This window comes from Gymnogyps californianus, chromosome 2, assembly GCF_018139145.2.
Source record: "Gymnogyps californianus isolate 813 chromosome 2, ASM1813914v2, whole genome shotgun sequence".
Classification (NCBI taxonomy): Eukaryota; Metazoa; Chordata; class Aves; order Accipitriformes; family Cathartidae; genus Gymnogyps; species Gymnogyps californianus.
The window spans coordinates 158,769,558-158,791,844 of record NC_059472.1 but is presented as its reverse complement, the minus strand read 5'-3'; the positions used below and the strand labels follow the sequence as shown (position 1 = coordinate 158,791,844).

The following is a 22,287-nucleotide window of genomic DNA, read 5'->3' as shown; positions in this document are numbered from 1 at the left end:
CTTGTGAACTCTAAGCACACTTAATGTATTGTTCACCCAATATTTTTTGGTGCCACTAGAGGCCTCCCTTTTGAGTTGCACTTTTCTCTTTAATGTGATAGCAAAACCAGTCTCCATTGACAAAAAAAAGAAGTCTGAAAGGTTGGCAAGGCTGTGGTGAATCTGTTTTGCAGGAGTCGTCATTTCTACTGTGAAAAGGCAGAGGTTGAGTAAAGCTCATCAATGATAAAAGCCTCTGAAATATCCATTGTACCCGTTTTTATCTTCCAGGATTATGATCCGCCCCCCCCCCCCCTTTTTTTTTTTTTCAGGTAATCACATTCTTCTAAGTCAGAAAGTCCCTTCTCTTCCGTTTCTTATGATGCTGTATGGCTCAAAAAAAAAAAAAAAAAAGGCTATTTGGAGAGCTATCTTTCTCATGCTGTTTTCCTTTAGGCTGTTCGGTCTCCTCTAAGGTCTTGAGCACTCATGCAGGAGGTTGCAGCTGCATTGTCCATGGAGCTTCTTGCTCTTGAAGAAGAAAATCTCTCCTTTACGAAACCTTTTAGTGTGAGGGAAAATAGGAGATGCTCTTAAGTTTTTCATTTTGGAGAAAATGATGCCGTTTGCTCCGCTAGTACTCTGCACAATCAAAAAATGAGATGCCAGTGTTTGGGGCTCCACAGGATTGTGCAGTCAGAACAGATGATGATTTCCCTGCACAGATTCTCCTGGAAGCTAAAGAAGACTCTCCGTGAGCACTGTTAGTTTGAGAGAGTGGGTAGGATTGCACTGATGGTGCTGTTAATCCTGATCAGGAGGTACCAGAGGAACATGATGGCTAAATGGCACCCTGTGTAATTTCTGAGTGTCAGGTTATTCTGAGCAGAACTGTAAATCTTTATAGTTTAGTTGACCATGAATCTTGTCTGCAGGACCAGGTTTTCTTCAACTGTTGAAAGCTTTAATTGTGATAATGCCGTCTTCCCTTTAAGCTGCTCATGATTAGCTTTTCATCTTGTTCTTGAATTAGGGATGGTCATAACTAATTTTCACAAATGAGAGACAAAAGAAACCCGTAGCTAGCAGTTTGACCTCCTGTGTGCTTGCTTTTCAATGGAAATATATAAAAAAAAAAAATCCTGATTTCAGCTTTTAATTCTGATCTTTTTTGAAAAAACAACTTAAGTAATCCCCTTCCCCTCAATTCAGTCTCTTGCAATAATCTAAGTCACAGAAAATGCAATACCTCTTAGAGAAGCCTCTGTCTTTCAGGCCACTAGTAAGGTAAGTTTTGAAGCAAATCAGCTACAGGCCTCCCCATCTAAAACATCTTAAAGTTCTTCCATAGTGTAGTCATATGAAAATTAAGGTATTAGTTTCAAAATACTTCTGGCAGTGTTTAGAAAAACGAATGACTATTTTTTCACTCCTCTTAATCAAATGAACTAAAAAAACAACCAAACCAAACAACAAAAAACCCCCCAAAACAAACAAACAAAAACCACCAAAAAAACCAAAGCAGTCATCTTGTTCTCTCCATTTTAAGTTTTAAACATATCCTAACAAACCTGTAGTTATAAGACTAACTAATCTTGTGTGAATTCTTGGTGTTTTACAAATAAAGCTTTTTATTGCTATGTCAAAGCTATCTTTGAAAACAGTTTGATACCTGTTTTATGTAAGTTTTTGCAAAACAGGATTAAAAAAAAAAGTTGCCTTGGAAAAAATGATGTCTCCTAGTGTTTCCTATTAGTAACTGTAAAAGTAAAGCCTTTGTAGATACACTTGGCAAGTACTAGAAGAGTGTGTGAATGTGTGCACACACAGAACCCTTCTCCTTTCAAAGCAGACTTGAAATAGAGCCTTGTGCTGCAAACAGTGTAGTAGCAGTTGTCCCTTTTCAGCTGTGCCACTGCAGTAGTCTTGTTCACTGATGCCACTTATTGTCACTTCTACAAACAGGATTGCTGCACTAATAATGTTCATTTCCAAGCATTTAATCATATTGTTCACTGTTGTTGTAATGCAGGTTATTACATTTCTCTCCTTAGGCAGATTGTAATGTTTTCCAGTCTTTTTTTTGTGTTTTTCTTGTAATTAGCTGACTTTGTCTTGTTCTCTTGCTTTCTATGAAGATGAGAAAGAGTTAAGTACTGTCGTCTTTTCTAGCTGTATTGCTCATAACTGAATTGGGCAGGTTATTTTGCAAGTGTCTTCAACTGGAAAATTATTAAGACTTTTCTTTGCATCCTTCTTCCTGAAGAGTCAGTGGCCATATTTATGAATGCCCTATCATTCAGGAAGCACTAAAAAAATAGCAATATTGACTGTTAAAGGTTTTACTTACCTTCAAAATAGATATTTGAAAGGCTTGCAACCTGAGTGACTAGAAGATTAAAAACTATATTTCTACTTTACTAATGGTATGCTTGTGTTCCCGTTCCTGTGAGGCTCCAAAATACTGACTTTAAATGCCTTTGTCTGTTTAGAATAGCTGTTACTCTAAGATTTAAACTTGCATATCCTCAGTCTGAAAAATCATTTTGTCAATGCAATTGGAAAGTATGGGTGATGACTGTGGGCCTAATTCTGCTCATGTTGAGGTCAGTTTAGGATAAGAGGAATTAAGGCAATATTAAGCATTTTTGAGTTTAAAGAGGGGAGAGAATGTGGAAAGGTAATGTCAGTCTCTTTAGAAGAAATGGATATTGGAGCTCAACAGAAGAGAAATTAGTAGAGTACTACATAGTCATAGGTGTACTGATATTACTACTTATATTGCAGTTAATGTCCCTGATATACTGAAAGAAAACCTTCACATTCCATTCTTCCAAATCCAGTGAATATTGAAGTTGGGTTGTTGGATTTTATGTTGCTGTCTTTTTTTTAACAAGGCTTGCAATACGGAAAATAGTTGCTGCGTTAAGTTATTAGACCAAATGTATCTAAGTCTTTTCATCTTTTTTGGAAATTAACTACCTGAAAAATTGTACATGTCTAAATTTGAGTGTTCTCTGGTTTAAATAGGCTTGATTTCCAAATTTTGGTAATGGTGCCTCCTGTCTTGTGCTTAGAAAATTCTTCTTATCACAGTCTTTTTCCACTTGGAAGATCGCAAGAGGGCAGTGTGCTTCTCAGAGTAACTTGTAACCTTGTTCTTAATTCTCTTCCTGTTTGTCCAAGACGTACAGCACTTGTGTTTTGTAGGGTGACTCATGCCTTCCTAGGGTTCAGGAGCTGATGTTATCAGCAATGTGAAATGTGTGATGTGTATGTAGGTGCCTTTATTTAAGATACTTTGTGGTTTTGAACACAAGCAGCCAAATGATGCAGTTTGGATCTGGCCTTACCTTTTATGAAGACTTGTCGTGAATTTTTGGACAAGTTATTCTACCCTCTTTTGTTTCTAATGTTACAACTGAAAAAATAAAGATAAACCTGCTGAATAGATTTGTGTTTATGCCACAGATCAAACCATTTTGATTGCTCTGTCCTTGCACCCATTGTGCTGAGGGACACAAGTGAGCCTGGTTGCATGATTCCTTTCTTTGTTCCTTGATAGCAAACCAGAACACTTAGAGTATCTGGTTCTTATGACTGCATTTAGTTCTATTAACTAGTAATAAAGCCTGCAGACCTCTGAAAAGGTGTGAGGTTTGTTGTTTTTTTTTAATTCACCATACAAAAAGCAAGCTACAGATACTAGGACTTAAATTTCAGTAGAAAGTTTAATCCCTTGTTTTAGAGCATGTCTTTGCTGTCGTTTCCTCAGTCAACAGTGCCATTCTAAGTTCTCCTGGAGAATGATGTAGGACTGCTGCTCTTCAGCTAGACTCAGAAAAGCAGCCTGTAACATTTTCTTTTGGCACTTTCCATCAAAGCTGCTTTGGACCTTAAGGCAGAAGAAAAACCTATAGCTAAGGCTCTGTCTTCCCTTCAAACCGTGGTGAAATACATTGTCTTCAAGAACTGTTCAAAGATGGATGAGAATCTCCACTTAAAAAATATCATCAAAAAAACCCCCCAAAACCAAAACAAAACTCCCAAAACCCAACAAAAAAACCCCATGTCCACACAACCAAGGGAACCGATTTGCATTGCTGGCCTTTTGTACTCTGTGGCCTCCTGTAAAAGGAGGATCCGTATACAATGTACCATTTCTTCATGTTGTGGAGTTTTCTACAGAAAAAGTGTGAAGCATCAATAGTTTATCCAAGAAAAAGGCTGCTCTAAGTTTTTCTGCTTCTTCACCTACAGATAATGTTGCTTTTGGCAGCAGACTTCCAAACACAAGCTGTGAACTTTATGACAACTTTGAAGGATGTCTTTCTCCCAGTTGCTTTTTTTGGGGCAAAATACTTGCTTTTTTTTTTTGCCCCCCCCTCCTTTTTTTTTTAGCGGTGCTGCTGCTTGTTGGAGAAATCCGTAGTGGGTTTATTAAACTAACAGATGAAAATCATTAGCAATAGGCATTGTGTACTGTTTCCATCTTGGCCCGATATACTGTCTTGCCTGTTCTGTATGATGAAGCTCCTTATTACATACTACAGGTCATTTATATATACTATAGGTATATATATACACACAGACATATATATACACACACACCCACCCCCTCACTCTATAGTATAGTATATATAAGCTGCTTTTAAAGCTGAGCAGCAGAGGATTTAACTGCCCCTGTTTTCATCCTAGTAAGGAGTTTGCTGCCATTCTGAATCTGTACTGTTGGGTCATTGTACAACTAATGTCAATTAAACCTGACTCCTAGTGCAAATATTTTGTTAAACATCGCAGGGTCTTTATATTGTTTGGTCTTCCTCTAGCTGCAAGGGTATTTTACTGAGAACTTAACAGTAGTAGCAACTTGCTTATGAAGATGGAGAATTTAGGTCTACCTATAGCCCGTTAACAGACTGATCTGCAGTTGTCATATAACCTCGGAGCTCTTGGCCTTGCTTTCAAAGCTTACCCTTTAAGAAGGGATTGACTTCTTAGGATCATTACTAATTTCCTAAGTATTGAGTTGAGTTCCTGAAAGGAAAATTTCAGATTAGATTTGAGATCAAGTTGCCTGAATATTCTACTAGGCATTCATCTAACTTCGTATGTGTTGGTAGTATAGTTTGTCAGTCGTCTTCTGTGTTTAATGCTAGTGTAGTTGAAATCGGTATATCTGTCCAAGGGGTGTTGCACGGACGTATTGGTCAGTCTCTCAGTCTCTTCATTCCTTGTCTGCTCGCAAGACTCATTTAAGTGTGCCGCAAAGTACACATCTCTGTGCTGCTATATGTAACCTTTGAGTTAGTGTTTTGAACTTGCCACATCGTGATCTACATCTTCCAAGGCCTTCAGAACTTGTTAGATGATAAAATGAGCAGACAAGTCTCTGATAAGAAAGAACAGCTGATAGAAGAGCTGGTCTCATGCAGACTCATGCTGGTATTGACACCCTCAATTGAACGTAAGGAAAAAAAAAATACGCTGCTACCTCCAAATGTAAATTTGGTGCTGGCTCACTGGAATCCATCAAACTTGTTTAGATAAAATGTAGAATATTCTGATCCAAAGCAAAGCAAGTGAATAAACTAATTCATTAAGTGAAACAAGTTTTCTGTTTGGACAATTTCAGTACCTGAGAGATGTTACTGTCTCTGAAAGCAACTGAAAATTTTATTCATTGCATCAGGATCTGCATAACAGCACATCCTCCTCCTTTCTGGAGCTTATCTGTATTTTCTCATCCTATGCAAACTATATTTAAGGGTCTTATCCTTTTACTATATTTCATAAGGGTCGTATTCTTTTTTTTACTACAATCCAGCATCTCCAGTTTTCAATATAAGATGAAATATTTGAGTTTCCTCCTGTAGAAGTACGTTCCTGTTACCATCTATCAACAAGTACCTGTAATCTAGTTGTTACAGTGATTAGTCATTAATCACCACCATCATAGTCTGAAAAGTATAGAGGAAGATCAGAACCTTTTAGTATATGAAGCATTTTCATAAAAAAGATAGTGTTAGACTTCATCCATGAACTATAGCCCATATTTAAAAAATAAATAAATACAAATTTTAAAACTCCAGTTTTGTTGAAGTCTTGTTTTAGCCATTGTTTAGGCTGGACTCTAGTGTGAGACATGCAGCTATTTTTTAGTAACTGTGGAAATAATCCCTGTCAATACATGCTCAGGGAAGAAGCAGTTACAGCTGAAGGAAACAAGCATTCAGGATTTGTGCATCTGCATTCTATGAGTACAGATATGACTTTACTGGGCTTTTATATGTGTGAACCAGCTTTATGGTTGAATCTGTTGTGCCTTTTTTTTCCTTGGGTTGGGGAGGATTCTGGGGCGTACCAGGAATAAAAGCACTTGAATAAAAAAAAAAAAAAAAACAAAAAAAACCCAAACCACAAAAAACCAAAAATGTTGCACATTTGGGTCGTATATGTGCAAAAATGGCATTTGTGTTGACAAGAGTTTGCACCCGATTGCTGCAAGGTAAATAACTGTTCATCACAGATTCCTAGTTTTTGAGAAATATTTTAGCATTCTTTATGCTGTAACTTACCAACATGCAAAGTATTGTTACTTTGAGAGCCTGTTTTTGTTAGGGGTGATTAATATATCTTGAGTAGAATGTTGTGCTCATTACCATTTGTAAGCAGTCTCTACAAGTCTCTAACTTAATATTTCAAATGTTTGGAAAGAAAAAAATAATGAAAAAGCATGCTCTGTAATTTTGAAAAATACACGTGATTGTATCGCAAGAGCAATTTGATTTCTTTTCCAGGATGATGAGAATCTGCATTTCCTTGACTCTTGTCCATTTCTATACAGGTTTTCATAAGAACCTGTTCTGCTGAAGCTGAAGAATCTTTAGAAAGGTTATTTGATGGTGTGTAATACTTTCAGAAGGGCCCAGGGCTGGAATATTAAAGGCATTCTCTATATACCATTAATATTCCAACACTGCATTTGGCAACATTTTGATTCTGAAGAGAGTGCACGAGTTCAAGGTCAGAGAGATTGACTTGTGCTGTTCATTATAACCAATTATTGTGTGACAAATGAGTTTGAGATCAGGCTGAAAATTCTGTGAGAAAAATCAATAGTTCTAATCAGGGCCTTTCAGGTCATTTACCACCCTACCTTTTGTTACTTTGTCAGAAAAGAGCAAGATAAAACCTGTGTGACAGTGGGTTGCCTCCGTATTGTTACTTTCTATTTGAAACATATTTTGATATCTTGAATTATATTAATAGTTTAATTGGTTTTAGAAACTTCTAAATGAGTTCCAATTTGTAAAACTTTTTTTTTTTAATATTCTGATAAGATTTCTCAAATGGTATTAAAGCTTTTCTGTCTAGGAAGTAGTATATCTAAGTCCTAAACCACATTTCAGCTGTTTGTCTGTAATGAATAGCAAATAAACCTTACCAGCAGATATACTCCACTAATAGCCTTAGTTTGGTATCAGGGATAATTTAAAAAGCTCTTCAGAGAGCTACAGCTTTATGACATCTGAAACAAAAATTTAATGTTGTTTTGACCAAGCTGGGCATTTGTTGAGAATTTTATAAATTCATTTGTATTTTCCTTTGTAGTATCCAGACGAAGATGAAGAAACTAGATTGTATCGTTTGAAGATAGAAGAGCAGAAGCGTCTGAGAGAAGAAATTCTGAAACAAAAGGAGCTGAGACGGCAGCAGCAGGCTGGTGCTAGAAAGAGAGAATTGCTCGAAAGACTTGCGCAGCAGCAGCAGCAGCAACCTTCTACGCAACAGTCCTACATGCAGCAGGAGGACGACTCCTCCGAGTTCCCCACCAATGGCAGCCCTTACATACCCCACTCTGGCTTACAGACCAGGCAAAATGTGAAAAACAGACTCCTTGTTAAAAAGCAAGATACAGTAGTTCCAAATATCCAACCCAAACCCACAGATTTCCCACAGGTCGGGGCAAATATGCAGTATCAAGGACAGCAGATGAAGCCAGTGAAGCAGCTGAGGCAGACTAGAACAGTACCTCCGAGTCAGCCTCAGGCGCCGCAGAAAGTGTTACAGACAAAGCCTGCTGCAGCATCGCTGCCCACGACACAGACTGCTCGAGTGGCTTCGGTACAAGCAAGGCCCCAGGAACTGAAACCTGGCGTGAAAAGGACTGTCATGCAGCGGACAAACAGTGCTAGTGGAGATGGGCCCCATGTCGGCAGCAAAGTCAGGGTGATTAAGTTGTCAGGAGGGGTAAGTTTCCAAGGCTCATCTTGTGTGTGTGTGTTGTCATGGTTTGTTTTTGTGTGTTTCATTCTGCATAATCCCAAAATAAAAAATGGGCCTGAGATGTCAAGGGAAGTAGCAGGTTTAGCAGACCCAATAGTCCATGTTTTATATTTTCAGAACTGTAAGTTGTTAGCAGTTACTCAGAAATTAATGTTTCCTGTAACGCTTTACTACCAGGCAGTTATTACTGAAATCACACTGAAATAATACTCCTTTCTTTTAAGTTTGAAGTTGTAACTTGAGTCTGAAAGACTCCTCAACTGAGCTCTTTTTGCTTAAGGTTGATAGGGCTGATAATTGGTCAGAGAAAAGGATTTGGATGGCTGTTTTTAAGGTTCGGTTAAAAAGCTAGACTCTGCTTATTTGGTAGTTGAAGCCACCTAATTTAGTTGTGTGCAGATGCTGGTGTTAGTGAGGTTTCTGTACTCAAGGGAAGATTGTTTTTATTTTCTTTCTATACTAATTTAAGCAGTATATTGGAGGGGGATATTTTCTGTTAGAGGCTAGGTTTAAAATGTTACCATTTCACTTCTGCATCTAAATGAGATTTCCTTATCTTTTGATGAGGGCTCTATTATCTGCAGAGTGTCCCTCGAGCACCGGTGTTGTGGAGGACTCACAATGCTGGTCTTGATGGCAGCATGTATATTTAAGATCTGGGGCTTTGGTTAGAAAGTATCTCGACCAAATTTCTTCTGTCTTAATGAAAAGACAAGTTAATTTGTTAGGGCTCTGAAGAAACTGAGATGAGGGGACATAGCGCGATCGTGTTGTCAGGGTGAAATCTGTCCTCGGGTTTATGCTGAGGAGGAAAGAAGGATGTGATGTGGTTTAATGCTGTGGTACGTGGGAGGTGTTTTTCTGGAAGAATGCTTCTTAAATTATTTGGAGCATTAATTAGGGAAACCTGCAGAACTGCCCTAAGTCTGTAATGAAATGAACAGTGTGTTAACAGGGACTGTACAAGGCCTTGGAGGCTAGGCTTTACTCTGTAGAAATGGGGAGGAAGTTGAAATGTCAAAGTCTTAACTACTTTTTATAAAAATGTTTTTCTACAGCTCATAAAACTTAAATACACTTAAAATTGTGGACTGCATAATGGCCATGTGGTCTTTCAAAATATTAACATAAAGGGCCTTATTGACTACATAGAGCTGACAACAGCCCGACTTGGAGGATGTCTAATTCCTCAGGCATGATAACTTAAGTACAGAAGAATAAATTACAAGAAGTTGAAAGGAATTGATTCTGTTGGGCTAAAAATATTTATATATAAATATGTCTGCAGGTATCCCAGTGGCCTGCAAGAGGTATGACAGGTTTGTTATGCATGTATAATTGAATAAAGCAATCATGCACAACTTCTTTTATTATGTGGTGAAACAAAACAATGCCAGTTACCACTGTATACAGCTCTTTGTAAAAAATGGTTATCAGTGCCCACAGTAACATTCACAATGAAATAGTTTTTATCATAATGCTCTATTTCAGAAAACCATAAATTATTTGTTTCAGATAAGTCTCATGGTAAGCAAGAGCAATTAGCTTCAGTAAATGCATGTGTAACCCCTCTTTCATTGTATACAGAAGCAGATTTGCTCTGTCCGTCTTAACTTTCAGATACCGAGGTTTTAGCAAGGTAAAGCAGGTTCTTTACATGTAGCCTTTGTTACTTTTTTCATATTGCCGTGGACATTTTAAGTTTTCCTTCCAAGTGTGGAAGAATAAAAGCAAGCATTGCAATTAGCTGTTTAACACTGATCAAGATAGTTGATTAATTTTTAATCAGTTAGTGACAAGCTGAATCTATGACTTTGTTTCCTTGACCACGCAAGGAAAAAGAAAAAATTGAGCAGCAGGGGGGCCAGTCTTGTCTATTTTGACAGGATTTTAAAGAAGAATTAAAAGCTGCTTGGACTCCGAATACAATAAAGATCACAGATCACATTTATTTTCCACTTCTAGTGTTTAGTCCTGCCACATGCTTTATTTATTTTCACAACTTTTGCCTCAACCCTAAGTAGAAAACAAAAGCCAAATCTCATTTTTCCTAGCCATTCTCTTTAGCATGTAATGGGGCTTCCTCTAATTCCCTGCCTTTGGCCAAAGGGATGGCTGGTATCTCTTATCTATATGCACTGACTTGATCCTGCAGTTAAGCAGCCCTGCCGTTTTTCTCAGTCTAATCACTTGTACCCTTTTTCCTTTCTAGAGCTCTTTTGTGCAGAGATGTTTTGAATACCCATGTATGAGTGAGATGGCTTGTGATTAGACACAATGCAGGTTCTTTTTCGAAGCTTTCTTGATTCATGTTGGTAAAGACTTGGAAAGTCCTTTCTCTTTCAGCCTGCCAGCCATGGTATAGCACCATAGTAGAGCTGTCAGCTGAAGCGGCTGATTGAGGCCAGACCTGTACTAACTCTATCTAGACCAAATTGACCTAAAACAGGAGCTGGTAGCAAGGACTATTATAAATTTGGTAGGACCATCTGTAGAACCAGGATTAAATGGTGTTGTGTTGCTGGTGATGTTTTTTGTTTAACAGTTAAGGAGGTGTACTTGGTGTATTGGTGAGGTTTATGGTGTGCAAATACTGTCAGAAGAGAATGGTTTCTTCTCTTGAGGGCAATACCTTTCCCAGTCTAAGCTTCTAACTATGTTTATTTGTGTTGCTGGGCACTGCAATACTACTGAGGATCTCTGACCTCCCAGGTAGAAGTATCCCGTGTTATTTAAGGAGGTAAAATGGCCTTTCATCTGTTTCCACAATATTCTTTCTTGAGAGGATTTTGCTTTTTAAGTATTTTTATGGAATTGTAAGAATTACTAATTAAATTCCAAGAAATATTTTGTCTAGTTTACCTGATGCATAAGATGCCTTAATTTATGGCTTCTTATTCTTAAATAAAAGGGAAGTAGAAAATGATACAGCATTTCCTGTATGTCGGACTAAGTCTGCATATCAAGGTGACACATGTTAGGTACTGTCATTAATGATTTTGTCTGTGGATGCTTTTTTTAAACAAATCCTGCCGCCTGCCTTCCCCCACCAATACTGATATGCCCATCCCTTTCTCATACTCCTGTAATTTATGCAGGAATGGCAGTACAGTGAATAGTTTTCCATTTTAATTACTCCTTTAAATACTATGTTCCTGGAAAATGAGGCAGTGCTTAGTGTTTAGCAGATGAATTTTGAGGTTTGGGTTTTTTTTTTTTCTAGGAGGCACAAACGTCTTTGGATCTGGTCTGCTCTGTGGTTTGTGTGGCATGTCTTCAGACCCATCCCTTCCAGATGTAGGAGTTCAGTATATTTGCTGTGTATTCATACTAGTGTATTTTACTAAGGAAGCATCTGAGATTTGCCTGGCTTAGTGAGGAGCCTGAAGTTAATCCTAAAGATACTCGTAAGAATAAACTCAGTGAGATTGTAGAGTGTTTGCTGGGAAGAAACACCCTAATAAATCACTTAAAAATGTGATCATAAAAATCATAAAAAATAGGAGTGAAAGGACCATAGAAATAATTTATTCTGTCTTGAAGGGGGGATGAACTCTGTAGCATTCCTGACAGATTTGTCCAACATTTTTCTGAGATCTCGTTATTGGAGATTTCTTTGGCCATCTATTCCAGTGTGTTGTGCTTTAACCCCAGCTAGCAACCAAGCACCACGCAGCCACTTCCCCCTCCCCACTCCCAGTGGGGTGGGGAGGAGGGGAAGAAAAAAGGTAAAACTCATGGGTTGAGATAAGAACAGTTTAATAACTAAAGTAAAATAAAATATACTACTAACTAAGAATAATAATAATATAATAATAATAATAATAATTGTAATGAAAAGGAATATAACAAAAAAAAAGAGAAATAATACCCAAGAAAAGAAGGGTGGTGCACAATGCAGTTGCTCACCACCCGCTGACCGATGCCCCAGCAGCGATCCGCCCCTCCCGGTGAACTCCCCCCTGTTTATATACCGGGCATGACATTCTATGGTATGGAATATCCCTTTGGCTAGTTCGGGTCAGCTGCCCCGGCTCTGCTCCCTCCCAGCTTCTTGCACACCTGCTTGCTGGCAGAGCATGGGAAACTGAAAATCCTTAACTTAGGATAAGTGCTACTTAGTAGCAACTAAAACATCAGCGTGTTATCAACCTTATTCTCACACTAAATCCAAAACACAGCACTGTACCAGCTACTAAGAAGAAAATTAACTCTATCCCAGCCGAAACCAGGACACAGTGTCTAATGTGTACATTTAGGAGAATTTTCTTAGTGACCAAGCCAGATTTTCTTGCTGCAATTTTGAATCTATGACTGTATTATACTTCAAGAGACATGGGAAAGAATTTATATCCCTCTTCGTGGCTCTCTCTTTTTAAAGATCTCTTAACTGTTTCTGAGCACTAATATCCTTCAGTCCCTCTTGATGGGGCATGTTTTCTAACACCTTGGCTGTTTGTGGTGGTCTTCTTTGGGCTCTCTGTAATCAGTCTGTCAATAAATAGTTCTAGTACCAAGTGCAATTGAATTCCTTAAGCCAATATATTAGAAGTATCTTTAGTCCTGGAAGAACAGGTTTGCACCAGCTACAACCTTAAATATCTTAAGATCATATGAAATATGTGCTGAACATGTTTTTCATTTAGTTGGCAGTTCTGTGGGAAATGGTAGTATCTAAAAATCTCTGTATCATTCAGTCATCTTATGTTGTTGTTGGGTGATTTCTCTCTAGCCAGAAAATGGCCTGCCATGCTCAGAGAGATGTGTGTCTGTCCCAAAGGCCTGAAAATGCTGGTTCTTATGCTGCACCAAGAACACACCAATCTTTGTCTCTGTGGAAAGCTGCACAATGAGCTTTTTTCATAAAAACATATATATAAAAGTACATAAAAATCTCAGTGTTCCCTGTTGGATTAGAAGCAGTATCTTATTAGTGATCATAATTCCTGAAAACCTGAGATGATGCTTCGTCTGAAAAGCTTGAAGAAAGATTTGGCAAGTTCTTTTGTTTGAAAAGCCTGTCACAAAAAATGTCCTCAGATTGTAAAGAGAAAGAGAATTGGAATGGAAGAGAGACAATTTTATTCATATTTAGAGTAACTGAGAAGTGTAAGAGATGAATATGGAGTTCTAAATATGGAAAAAGATACTGATTGAGATGATTATTGTTTGATAATGTAACCTTATCAACCAACTTTGGTTAATGTTTGTACTTGTTTCTACTTGCATGTGTATGTTCAAGTTTAATTAAAAATATTTGACTTGAAAGTTCTATAGCGCCTTTCATCTGCATATGTCAGGAATTACAAACACTAAGATTTTTGGCATTTGCATGACAAGTTCTTGAGGGAGCCCTTCACCCAGCTCTGCAGCGCTACCAGCTGTGAGAAACAACACCGGAACTCTCACTGTATACCATACTATTACTTTTTAAGAAGCAGGAGAGTGGCGTTGTGGTTTATTCGTATCCCACTATTTGAATGAGGAATGGATAATGTCTGTATTCTATCAGCAGCGGACTGAAGGAGCTGCAGAAGCCATGATATCTGAATGCTCAGATACCATGTTTGTCATTTAGAGACTGTCAAAATGGGCAAGACCTTTGAAGCAGTACTAATGTAAATGCTGTTGAAAGAGGACTCTGCCTGCCACAACCTGCAAGATTTCTCTCTGGAAATATTTCACAAATGGACATTAATTTCTTAATTCCACCTCAAAAAAACCTCAAAAAACCCCCAAAACAACCCAGATAAAAAAGGAAGTCAGGGAGCCCTGTGGTATTCCAGTTATGAAAAAGGCATAGTATTTTCATGAAACGTTTGAAAATGAGCAATAAACCCTGTCTTCCCAGACCTCCAGTGAGGTTGGTCCCTGTAGAGACAGAATATTTCATGGTTTGGGGGCAGTGAGGCGGGCTATGCTGTACTGTTTGGGGCACATTTGGTTACTGGGAAATGAAATACAAGGGCGTGTGTGGACACACTTAGCAACTAGAGGGACTGACAACCAAACCAGATGCAGATAGTACTTTTTATGGGTTTGTAATAAAATCCTCGAAAGGGGGAAGAGATATCTACCTAAATTGAACTTAACTTTGCTGTGGTTATCTTGGAACTAAAGTGTAATAAAGTATTTCCTATTGTAGACTGCAGAACAGGTTTCTCCTTTTCCTCAGGAGACTTTTAAATTGTATGTTGAAGAAGAGTGCTGCTTCCTTCTGAACACCCTGAAAGCAAGGCGTTTGGTATTGCTTGTCACTCTTGTTAAGTCTCAAAGGAGAGTTTTTCTGCTATTGTAAGTGTTACAGTGCAAAATTCATATTGATATGATGTTGGTGTTACGGAGTATCTAGTAGCCCAGTTTCCTGATAGGAAATGACTAAAGGCAACTGTAACACTGTTAAAGTGCATTACAAAGAGAAAGAGCTAGTTTTCAAATGAAAGCTAATTGAATGCAATCTCTTAACTTGGGGGGGGAACATGCAGATTTGTCCACTTAAATTTAATGTTTCAAGAAGTCATGCCTTTGTTAAATGGTATTTCAGGTTTGACCACTTGGAATTGACCTTTAGTACGGAGGTGTGGCTCTGAGTTGGGAGAATCCTGATGCTGTAAGTGGTTGGAGAGGGAGGTAATGTGGGTTGACCATGTCAAGACTGTATGAGGAGCTTATGGCAACCACACCAGAGGGATTCAACTTGCCATTAGTTTTAAGCTTCAAGGAACACGAACTAGAAAAACTAGACGTGACACAAGAAGGGAAGCTCCAGCTGTACTGGTTTCTGATATCTAGTACTGGCTTTCTGTGCCATAGCTGGTGTCTGGCTGAGAAGTGCTCCTTCGGGAGCTTTGGGCCATCAGAAACTTTGAATCACTGGTATTTTCCAACAAGAGCCTTTTCTCTTGGTGATTTCTCTGCGTGTCCAGTCTTCACTAAAATTCTCTGTGCAAAAAATTATCCTGGAGACTGGCAACTGAAAAGGGAACCAGGAAACTTTGCTCAAAAACATGTTTTTTGATATCTATGTTATGTATTTTGCAGACAGCAACGTAAAAATGAAGGTACTTCTGAGAGTATTATACATATCCAGTCCAGAACCTTGATTTTGCTGTAGCTTTGACACAGAATTTTTATTTTTTTCATAATGAACTGGTGGGTGGTTGTACTAGAAAAACATGTAGTCGTGATTCGACATGTGATCAACTGTGTTTCTGTCACTCCTGGTGAAACTTCAGTGTAGCATGGGTACGGCTAGGATTCTCTAACATCTCTTTGGCCGTTCCTTCTCCATGCCTTAGTTCTCTCAGGCAGATGAGGAGATACTTAAGGTAAGAATTCTGTTAGTACATGGGATTAAATGGGATTAGCTGCTTTTTTTACAAGACATTTTCTTCTTGCTGTTCTGACTTTTCATACACCATTAGGCACAGAAGAGAAGATAGTCATCACATCATAGCTTGTTGAAGCAGCTTAGCGGTGTCTTTTAATCACAGGAAGGGAACTGTTTCTGCATTTTATTTATGTATTGCTTAGTCTGGGTGCTCTTGTTTGAGGTAAGTTTGCCACATGCAAAAGTTTTAGGCTGGGAAAAATAACCCATAATTCACTGGCCAGCACCAGAAGTGTCTTTTTTTCTGCTGTGAACAGGGAACGCTTTGGTTGTTCTACTGCTTCTGTAGTCTGATGTAGCTTATTTCTGTGTGTACTCTGAGTCAAACCCATACCATCAGTATGTCTTAAACCACTTATTAATGATGAGTTGTCTATTGATAGAGTAGTATATTCTAGCCTGGCTGGAGAGCAGGAGTTTTTTTTAAGTACTGCTATTCTTGAACTTAAAAAAAAGACTTTTAAAGGTCTTAGAAGGCCTTTAAAAAAAGGTCTCCAGGTGTTTCTATTGGCATTTGACAGCTTGAAAACAGATCTTCAACTGTTCAGAAACAGTGCTTGGTCATGTCATTTGGTTGTGGGATATTTGGCAAGTGATTAGGCTTCCTATTCCCAGGTCCTCAGTCTGTCAACTGGCCGTATCAAAGTGGTGAAGCATTTGGAGCACCAGTGGAAGAGAAATAGCCTTTAACATATGTTTCTGATAATTGTAGCAAGAAAATACTCGTATATATTAGATGATAGTCTTTCTTGCTCTACATGGTTTTTGCTTTACTGTTTTTTTTCTCTTTGTTACCTGGGGTAGATGTCTGTCTTTTTTTACTATAGTTGATCGCAGTGTCAGTAAAATATAAGTTTACATATGAAAACCTGTATAGCTGATGAATAGTAATTTCTCTTGTCCTTGAAGTGAAGATGAATTTAGTAACCTAAAGGATGTTTTTTTTTCCCCCCCTCTTAACTACTGTGATACTATAGAGGTACTCATTTCTAGAAATACTGACTTAAACTGGTAACAGATGAGGGGTTTCTCCTTTCTTAAAGGAAATCAATTACAAGACATTTTTGGATTGAGATTTCCCTGCAAGATTTAAGCCTTCATCATGTTACCAAGAATTTGAGTTATAGTGCGTCTGAGAAAAGATGAAAACGTTTTGCTTCTCTGTGTTATTTTTACACAAATCAACCAGAGTTTATTTCCTTTAAGTGCTTTATCTGGCATGCGCATCCCTTTACTATTGGGTAATTTTGAATTAGCTTTATAAAGATTACATGGATAGACACAGCATTGTCGTAGTTAATAGAAACCTGTGCAGTGAGGTCTATGGGCTGCAAGATCACTAACAGTGCCAATGACAGTGAAGTATGGCCTTATCGAAAGGAGAATTCATAAGAGGCTGCCCTGGGACACTGCACCACTGTCCTTCTGTGTATCCTGACAATGTTATCTGTCCTCTCAGTACGGAGTATCAAATGTCTGTCACGAGTACAGAAATTAATTTAATGTCACCTGAAGACATGCAATTAATCTTTTAGAGGTTTTCATAATACCTTTACAGAAAGAGTTGCCAGTTTGGCGGATTTGGATTTTGGGGTTTAGCAGAAGATAAGGAAAATTAATTTTTCATCAGGGTTAATACAAGCTAGCAGGGCCACAAAGGCTGAGAAAAATGGTTTGGGAATTTGTCAAGTGTTGTCACTCTAGAATAATGCTGCTTAACGTCTGATAGGTGTAATCAAGAGTTGAGATTTCTATAGAGGGGGATTAATCAATTTGCTGACTACAGAATGCAAGTTGGTGATACCATTCCTTCATGGGGTTTAAGAATGAAAATAAGATTTGATCTGTCAAATTGCAAGCAGCTCTGACAGTATCAATAGGCATTTTTATCAGTACATTTTAAAGCATTTGTTATAAATAAATTTGTCCTGCTAATGTTGGTGGCAAATAAACTTCATCTTCATTGTAAAACTGTCATATGATTACGATAGAGTAGAGAGTCTCATCTTGCTAAATTCAAGCAGTCCCTCATAAAATTCTGCTTTTAGAATTTGTGATCTCACATTTGACAGAATGGTCTATGTTTCTCAAAACACGACACTGACTCTCTCTATGTATAGTGAGAGAGTCTAACTATTGAAAAACAGCCTTGATAGTTATCAGGGAATCGGTTCTAAAATTCATGGCCATTGAATGGCATAATTTCTCTTTTTTGTTAGTCCAGTTTCAGATCAAACAGTGCAGACTCTTCCACAGTAGAAGTTTGAAAATCATTCACCATGTAGATCAAATCCTTTTGCATCAATCTTTTGAGTTTTGTTTAATTACACACATTATTTGAAATTAACTTGTCATTTTGGCACCGCTAACAATCTTGCAATACTTGAAATTTAAAAGATAGTTTTTATACTTTCCTCTGAACAGAACTCTTGCTGCTTAAAAAAAGGCATTTTCATTACTCCAGAATTAACCGAGTAATGGTAAAGTTTCATTCAAGAGAACTCTTTCCTGGCCATATGTTAGGAAGGTAAACCTTTTATAAAAGTTGGAAATTCAGAGCTTGAAGGTCAGAATGATTTGTAATATAGAAATTAAGCAGTAGACAATAACAGAAAAACATTCTTCCTTTATTGGTTTGCAAGCAAAGAATGGAAATTCACTTTTCTGCAGAGGACTTTTGCAGTATAGAGGAAATTTGCAGTATAAAATCAGAGCTTGTATCAGTCAATCTCAGGTCTCTGGTGGACTGAGAAGTATTCTACCTGGTTTCAGCACTTTGTGCATCAAATTGTATAAGACAGGCCATGATGATGAATAGATGCATCTCCAAAAAATTTAGTTTTGCCCCGTACATCCCAAAATGCTATAGAAAAAAAAAAAAGATAAAAATGTATTTTGACAAGAGAAGACTTAAAATTTTAATACGTCCTTCTGTTGCTACATGTTTAAATTTGAGGAGGGCAGTGATGTAAGCTAATAAAAAATTAGCAATACAGAAATTGTCTTTAGGAGAAGCAAAAGTTGATTTCAAATGAGCTAGAACTGAGGCATTTTAAGTAGAAGAGATGCTAGCGATTTAGCTTCTGTGGTTTAGATGTCATTTTGGGTAGCTTCTGCAATACAGCTTCAGTTCCCTTACCTGGTTGCCTGTAGCTTTGCTGTGTGTTTTGATTTACCTTCTGGGTGCCAGCTTATTGTATACCTCATGAGTGAAAATCAGGAGTCAACATACATGCAGTCATCTTTACAATCATATGTCTTTTCCTCCAAAATGTTAATGTTGTCATATGAGCGTGTGACCTGTAAGTAATGTTCTGAGGTTTTATAGCTTTAAGTCCAGATGTTAAAAGTTCTTTGTGGGTGTTTTGCTTGACTTAGTTCTTCATTGACGTGCCTGAAGAAGCCCCTAATTGTCTTGCATAGAAGAAGTTTAAAGGATGATGATGGTGGTGAGTCTAATTTGCCACTAAATACTACTACATAGGTTGTTCGTTTTGACTCAGACAGTGCTTGTCCTTTCACTGTCATGTCTTTAACCAGTGAAAAAGGAGTTGGTGCTAAAATTTGTTATCTGAGGCTGAGTCATTCTGCTTGTTAGGCACATAGTGACCTAGGAGTCACGTTTGGCTTTCATTTTCTTAAGAAAACCACCAAATTTTGTCTTCAGTTGCAGCCAGGGCTACTTTTAACAGGAAACGACGTATTGCTGACTTGCAGGGAGCACTCTTAGTCCTTGAGCGCCGAGTTGCTCGCTCACGGACCTCTCTTGAGAAGTGGTGCTGCAAGTTCATCTCTGCTTCCCCTCTTCCAAGTCATCTCAAACAGCAGCAGATGTTCAGAGCAGTAGCATAAAGAAAGGATTTGATCCAGCTGCCCTTTCTTCCTTCTTGTTGCAGGAACAAGCAGACCTTGCTCCATCCCCTTTTCTTACCCTATGGACTTTCTTTATTGTTTTGTATAGGTTTTCTTATTTCTGAAGTGTATTAATTCATTAAGAAGTCTGGAGATGTTTCTGCCTTTTCAGACTTCTGCAGGAGAGTCATGCTAGCAGTGAAGCCCAAAGGTGGCATTTGAGACCCCAGCAGGGAACAAGCCCCCTCAGATTTTTCATCAGTGTGAACCAATGTTGTGTGCTTCTGCCTTTGACTCTGTAACAGTTGTGTGTTTAGTTTATACAGTTTTATTTGGTGGTAATTAGGCTTGGTAGTTAAATATTGGATGATTGTTGGCCATCCTAGCCTTTTATGGGAAATGATTGTTTGCTTTTGAAGTTTCAGTAATGAGCATGTTCGATGTGTTTTGTACCCGAGGGCTTCACTCTCAGACGCTCTTCCTATGTGCTGGGATTGCTTTTTGGTTTGGAAAGAAATGGTTGCAAATATTTATGGTTGTTTTTCACAGCAGGCAGTTAGCAAAGATTAGATTTTAACTCCCAATTATTGTGTTTAAATTCCTCCTAGAATTTTTTTGTTCCTTTTAGTTTCATCATTTCCAGCTGCTCTAGGGTTGAATAAAAGAAATTATCTGATCAGGGCATAGGGCTTATGGTGATGCTGATATTGGAACTAATACTAAAATGAGGAGGATTTAATGCTGGTTTCCTGGTAAGGTTTTGTTTGTGTGCATACGTTTGGGTTTTTCAGGAGAGGAGGAGAGCTGTTGCTTTTATATTTTTGAGCAGTAATTGAAGAGAGAGACTCTGAAGGGAAAGCTTTATTATTTCTCACTAGTTACTGCTCTCAGAGGTCTATATACAAAATTTTCTGTGAAGCCACAGAGCCGTTCAGTTTAGCAGAGAAAAAAAACGTGATTAGAAGTGGAAAAACTAGATACAGTTTTCTATTGCTTTCTCGCTTTGGACACTGTGGACGGAAGCCCTTAAGTGGGAAGAGCTTCAAGATTTTCCCTATGACAGATTGTGCTTTTGAAGTGTAGACGGTGCAATGGGGTGGTGAAGCTGATTTGTCTAGGATTTAAGGAGTTGAGTTCTTGAGGAGTTGTTGCCTGCATATACTTGATAATACAGAGGACCTGATTTAGGGGTGTGAATTGTGAACTAGTGACCTTGCAAACATGAGACTATCCTACATATCACCTGTACCGGACTATTTCACTTCAAATGATAGTGAAGAGACTTAGTAACCAGTCCGCAGTAGGTGTTTCTTTTGCTTTTGTTTAATCCCAGTAGAGAGGTAATGCTTTATATTCTCAATCAAGATAATCTCACTCTTAGACCATAAACCTATTCCTTCTGCAGCCTTGTATTTTGTCTTCTTATCCACAAAAACCATGCCAGTTAGCGTGAAACCCTCTGGTTTGTGACGTATGTGTCGTGGTTTAACCCCAGTCGGCAACTCAGCACCACACAGCTGCTTCCCCCTCCCCACTCCCAGTGGGGTGAGGAGGAAGAAAGGCGAAAAAAAAGTAAAACTCATGGGCTGGGATAAGAACAGTTTAACTAAAGTAAAATATAATACTAACAATAGTGATAATGAAATATAATAATAATAATAGTAATGAAAAGGAATATAACAAAAGGGGGGAGGGGAAAGACAGTGATGCACAATGCAATTGCTCACCACCCGCTGACCGATGCCCCAGCAGCGATCCGCGCCTCCCGGCCAACTCCCCCCAGTTTATATACTGGGCATGACGTTCCATGGTATGGAATACCCCTTTGGCTAGTTCAGGTCAGCTGCCCCGGCTCTGCTCCCTCCCAGCTCCTTGCACACCTGCTTGCTGGCAGAGCATGGGAGACTGAAAAGTCCTTGGCTTAAGGTAAGTGCTGCTTAGTAGCAACTAAAACATCAGCGTGTTATCAACCTTATTCTCACACTAAATCCAAAACACAGCACTGTACCAGCTACTAAGAAGAGAGTTAACTCTGTCCCAGCCAAAACCAGGACAGTATGTTACAGACGCGAAAGAAGTTTAGACTTGTGAATATTTAAGGAAAGGGAAAAAACCCCTATGTAAATAAAGATGCTTTCATAATTTTTTTTTTTTCTGTTTAGACATACCTTCTTTTTGAGAGCTTTTGCAGGGTTACCTGAGGTTGGTTAGGAACTTAAACAAAGCCTTCCCCCTGCAAATACAATGTTCACTAGTATTTGAGTTCTAAAGTCGGAGTCCAGTCAAGGTATAGATACTGCTGTTGAAACCATGCAATAATATGATGCACTTTATAGATGTAAAAGTACCTGGTCTTTTGTCGGGCTCTGCTGTCTCTTGCTCTGTGGGACTTTTTTCAGTGATTGATCTGATCTGGACAGTGGGACACAAATTCAAGAATCACCTGTCTGTTTGGGTAGAAAAAAACTGAGCTGTTTGGGTAGAGGCAATGGAAGGGAATCATTTCTCTGTTAGTGCTTTCAGCTTATGCTTCTACTGTGCTTGATTGCACTGAGAGATGTAGTGGAAAGAGAGATGTAGTTGGATGAGAGAGGCACTGAGGTGGTGTTTTGTTGTGCTTGTGATTATAAATATCTATAATAAGAGCTTTATAAAACAAACAAACAAAAAAAACCTTGGGGAAGAACTGTTCCAAGTACAGATGGTGCTTGAGGAAGGAGACTGCTTAAAAGAGTGCTGGTATAGAAGTTGGCAGAATAAGTATGCACTTCAAAATA

General features: G+C 38.4%; 1 protein-coding gene across 6 annotated transcripts in view; it reads left to right on the top strand.

Moving 5' to 3' along the window:
• RBM33 (RNA binding motif protein 33) overlaps window positions 1-22,287 on the top strand; it is a 107,794-nt gene that overhangs the window by 65,230 nt on the left and 20,277 nt on the right. For 5 of the 6 annotated variants that reach the window (XM_050892716.1, XM_050892718.1, XM_050892717.1 and 2 more), the window contains exon 15: window positions 7,594-8,232. In XM_050892716.1, the coding sequence (XP_050748673.1) occupies window positions 7,594-8,232 (639 nt within the window). Of the gene's footprint in view, window positions 1-7,593; window positions 8,233-13,000; window positions 13,535-22,287 lie in introns of those variants that run through there. The other variant, XM_050892719.1, reaches the window with a different exon arrangement.